Raw genomic sequence first — 5,029 nt, 5'->3', positions numbered from 1 at the left:
GAAACTTAGTATGGTTGTGGATCACATCTTTATGCAGTGAGCATCTACTAAGAACTATACAAACTAGTAGCTTATAAATAATGATTAAAGGACCAAGTCTATCATTTTGTTCTTACTGAGCCAGGTTTTCACAGGACCTTGATTCCCAAAGGTCTATAGGCATGGCTGACAGTGGCCAGACCTACAAATGTCTTGGCCCAAGATGGGCTGAGCAAGCTAATGTAGGTAGCCATCAGATCATAGCTATCCCTTCTCACATTTTGGCTGGAGAAGTGCTGAAAAAATGTGGCCTGATCAGCCATCAACTCTTCCTTCTATCTAGTGTCTGCTTTGGGATTGAGTGTGAGATTTCATATGCATAATCCATTTCCTGGTCAAAGTACATTTGTAGTCACTAGTGTGGTGTCGAGGCAGATACATTATTCCATCAGGGAAAAGAAACCGTCTCGGACCCAAGGAATGCATTTATTATTGCATCCTTTCAAGCGTACTTAAAAGATTCACATGAAGGATACTTTTTTTTTTCTTTATTTTGCATACTTTAATCTCAGAACAAAATAAACAAAAAACACACAATACACATCCAAACCCCTAGTCAAATAATCAGAAGGGATAGGGCTTTAGGGCCTTCTTTCCTGCCTCAAAGACAGGAGGAAGAAAAAAAAAAAAACAAACCACTAGACATCAGCAGAGGGAACCAGGTGAACAGGGCCACTCCTGGCTGCTGGGGAGCCATGGGGACACTATACAGAGGGCTCAAGGTCTGCAGGTAGAACTAATCTACTTCTTCCATGCGAGAGGCATCCTCATCACCCTCAAGACGGGGGATCTCATCAGGAACAGCAGCACTGGGTTCCTCTGCTGTCACTTCATCTTCATCAATGCCCAGGCCTAGCTTGATCATGCGGTAGATGCGGTTGGAATGAGTCTGGGGATCCTCCAGTGAGAAGCCAGAAGAGAGCAGAGCTGTTTCAAACAGCAGCACCACCAGGTCCTTGACAGCCTTGTCGTTCTTGTCTGCCTCTGCCTTCTGCCGCAGCGTCTCCACAATGGGGTGGTCAGGATTGATCTCCAGGTGCTTCTTGGCCATCATATAGCCCATTGTGGAGTTGTCCCGAAGGGCCTGGGCTTTCATGATCCGCTCCATGTTGGCTGTCCAGTCATAGGTGCTAGTCACAATGCAGCAGGGTGAAGACACTAGCCTGTTAGAGATGGTCACCTTCTCAACCTTCTTATCCAAGATTTCTTTCATGAGTTTGCAGAGGTTCTCGAACTTGGCCTTGCTCTCCTCCATTTTCTTCTTCTCCTCTTCATCCTCAGGCAGCTCCAGGCCCTCCTTGGTAATGGAGACTAGACTCTTCCCATCAAACTCCTTGAGTTGCTGCACGCAGTACTTGTCAATAGGCTCTGTCATATATACTACCTCGAAGCCCCGCTTTCGCACTCGCTCCACAAAAGCAGAGTTGGCAACCTGCTCTTTGCTCTCACCGGTGATGTAATAGATGGACTTCTGGGTCTCCTTCATGCGGGACACATACTCTGAAAGAGAAGTCATCTCATCCCCAGACTGGGAGGTGTGGTAACGCAGCAGCTCAGAAAGGCGGCGCCGGTTAGTTGAATCCTCATGGATTCCAAGCTTTAGGTTTTTAGAGAACGCCTCATAGAATTTCTTATAGTTCTCCTTGTCTTCTGCCAGTTCAGAGAAGAGCTCAAGGCACTTCTTCACAATATTTTTGCGAATGACTGTCAAGATTTTGCTCTGCTGAAGCATTTCTCGGGAGATGTTCAGGGGCAGATCCTCAGAGTCAACCACACTGCGGATGAAGTTGAGATACTCTGGTATCAATTCATCACAGCTGTCCATGATAAACACACGGCGAACGTAGAGTTTGATGTTGTTCTTTTTCTTTTTTTTCTCAAAGAGGTCAAAAGGAGCCCGACGGGGGATGAAAAGCAATGCCCTGAATTCCAGCTGACCTTCTACAGAGAAGTGCTTGACTGCCAAATGGTCTTCCCAGTCATTAGTAAGGCTCTTGTAAAACTCTCCATATTCCTCCTGAGTAATGTCATCAGGGTTTCTGGTCCAAATGGGTTTAGTCTTGTTTAGTTCTTCCTGATCAATGTATTTCTCTTTAATCTTCTTTGTTTTCTTTTTCTTGTCTTTCCCACTATCATCCTCCTCATCTGATCCCACATCTTCAATCTTGGGCTTCTCCTCATCGTCTTTATCTTCTTCCTCCTTCTCCCCTTTCTCCTCCTCTGCCTCATCATCACTGATTTCTTTCTTTCGTTCCTTCTCCAAATAAAGGGTAATGGGGTAACCTATGAACTGCGAGTGCTTCTTCACCACTTCTTTGACCCGTCTCTCCTCTAAATACTCTGTCTGGTCTTCTTTAAGATGGAGAATCACTTTGGTACCCCGGCCAATGGGCTCACCATGGTCTGCACGCACAGTGAAGGAGCCCCCAGCAGAAGACTCCCAGGCATACTGCTCATCATCATTGTGCTTTGTGATAACCACCACCTTCTCTGCCACCAGGTAGGCAGAATAAAAGCCAACACCAAATTGTCCAATCATGGAGATGTCTGCACCAGCCTGAAGAGCCTCCATGAATGCTTTAGTTCCGGACTTGGCAATTGTTCCCAAATTATTTATGAGATCGGCTTTGGTCATGCCAATGCCTGTGTCCACTAGAGTCAGGGTGCATTCCTGGGGGTTGGGGATGATGTCAATTTTCAGCTCTTTACCGCTGTTCAACTTGGAAGGATCTGTCAGGCTTTCATAGCGAATCTTGTCCAAGGCATCAGATGCATTACTGATCAACTCCCAAAGGAAAATTTCCTTGTTAGAATAGAAAGTATTGATGATGAGGGACATAAGTTGGGCAATTTCTGCCTGGAAGGCAAAAGTCTCCACCTCCTCCTCTCCATGGTGCACTTCCTCAGGCATCTTAAAAGAGAAGAGCTGCAAGCACTAGAGACCACAGTGGGAAGGGACTGCGTCCAGCAACAACTCTGCAACAAGACCGTGCGGGGGTGACTCAAGAGGACATGAAGGATACTTTTAATAAGATATGAGGATATGGTGCTTTTGTACCTGACAGATCTGAATCAATATCCCTGTTAACCTAAATCTAAGAAAGATTCAAAGATAAGAAATCTAGAATGATTTTTAAAAAATTCCTTTAGTGGAAAGGAAATCCTTTCTTAAATTGGTGTAAATGGAAAAAACTTTGGCTCTTATTCCGGAAACAGAATCATGTATGGAAAACCCCCAATTAAAAGGTTACTTTTAACTGAAACTGAAAGAAACAAGTTCAGAGTTTAAAACCAAAGAAAGAAGGATAAGCTAATATTCTTTAAGCTGAAAAGAAATGTGATACTTTTATAAAGTGTTACCTTTGGGAAAGTTATGAAGTTATGAAGTCATTTGTTGTTTTTTCTTGATCCAAATTATTTGATAATACAGAAAGCAAAACTAAATATTTCTAAAGAACCTTGAGGACAATGATTCTAGCCTTACACAAAGGGAATCCTCTTTTCTTTTTGACGTTCCTTTAAGGGGACTTTTTATTGTTGAAGGAAATGTCTCATTAACATTTTACATAAAGTTCCCTTGAGAGTGAGTCTTAGTGGTGAGGATTCTGTCGTATTAATGTCGCCTGTGATCATTTTTTTCAGTAATTTATCCATAGGGATTATATCATCTTTTGAGTTCACAGAATGCCTGGGCAGATGATTTGCATGTAGTTGAAAGGTAGTTGCATTCTTAAAGTTGTCTTAGTGACAAAAGGTAGCTTTCTGGGTTCTCTTCTGGTGAGAATGGAGTTTGGAGGTTTGCTTACCAGATGAAGTAGTCCTCCTATTAGACTTGTCTACTGTCACTTGCACCCTTACATCCTTTGTAAATTCTACCCAATAATGCTGCAGGTGGAAGGTGGGGAACTATGTTTCTTGGGTTCTTTTGGTAGCAGGGTTCTAGGATGGTGGGGCTCTGCCACTGAGATGCTTTCACATCAGGTTGCAAAAGTGGAAGAGGGGGCAAACATTTTTTTTCCCTGTCCTCTGGCAGTGGTGGTGAGCTGATGAGTAGGCTTGCCAGATGTCCAGATGAACATGGTTTACATTTCACCCATGTTGGAGCTGTGAGGAGCTGAGAAGCTATTTCATGGATTTGGGCGACATGGCAGGCTCCTCTCTTTCTGTGGCCACAAACCTGAAACTTAAGCAACTGCTGACTTTTGCTCCCTTGTCTCATCTTTCCAATAGTTTTATAGGCACCCATTTGAATTGAGTTATATTGAATCCATGTCTGGTTAAAATATAGATAGCATAGTTTCTGATTTCCTGGCTGAATCCTGACTAACATGGGGGATTCTTCTCAACATTTACATTTTTTTTCCAGTGAAGAAGCTTTTGTTTCTTGTTGCTGGAGTCCACTAAACTTTGGAAGAGAAATCTTTATATGGGCCCCATCTTTAGCAAGGCCATGAAATTTGGTTTCATTTTATGTTTTAAGGTCCATTCAGGGGGGCTGCCTGGATGGCTCAGTGGGTTAAGCCTCTGCCTTCAGCTCCAGTTGTGGTCCCAGGGTCCTGGGATCGGGCCCCGCATCAGGCTCTCTGCTCGGCAGGGAGCCTGCTTCCTCCTCTTTCTCTGCCTGCCTCTCTGCCTACTTGTGATCTCTGTTTGTCAAATAAATAAATAAATGAAATCTTAAAAAATAAATAAAAATAAAGGTCACTTAGGGGACAATGCAATTTTTTAATAATGATGACATATGGTTAATCAAATCTTTTTCTAGCTGAATTTATAAATCCAGCTTATACATGTATTTACTGTAAGGAATTAAGAAGGCTATATATACTATTGCAGGTGTAAAACACATATTTAACAACCAAGAAAGAAAGTTTGTTATATCATCCGTGTAGTTCCCTTTTCAGTTGTGTGTTTATTGTAAACAATAAATAGGAAAAATCAAACATATCATCTGGGACCATCACTAATTAGTAATGACTTTCTGAACCTG

The 5,029-nt window shown here is 42.9% G+C and overlaps 1 protein-coding gene across 1 annotated transcript; it reads right to left on the bottom strand.

Annotated features, from left to right (window-relative positions):
• Window positions 1–599: 599 nt before the first annotated feature.
• On the bottom strand, window positions 600–3,013 carry LOC116594753 (heat shock protein HSP 90-beta-like). Its single transcript, XM_032350242.1, has one exon. It carries the CDS (start codon window positions 2,948–2,950, stop codon window positions 776–778), a length of 2,175 nt encoding a protein of 724 aa, XP_032206133.1. The 5' UTR covers window positions 2,951–3,013; the 3' UTR covers window positions 600–775.
• Between the last annotated feature and the right edge of the window lie 2,016 nt (window positions 3,014–5,029).

Source organism: Mustela erminea, chromosome 1 (genome assembly GCF_009829155.1).
Source record: "Mustela erminea isolate mMusErm1 chromosome 1, mMusErm1.Pri, whole genome shotgun sequence".
NCBI lineage: Eukaryota > Metazoa > Chordata > Mammalia > Carnivora > Mustelidae > Mustela > Mustela erminea.
This window is presented reverse-complemented; position numbering and strand designations above follow the sequence as displayed.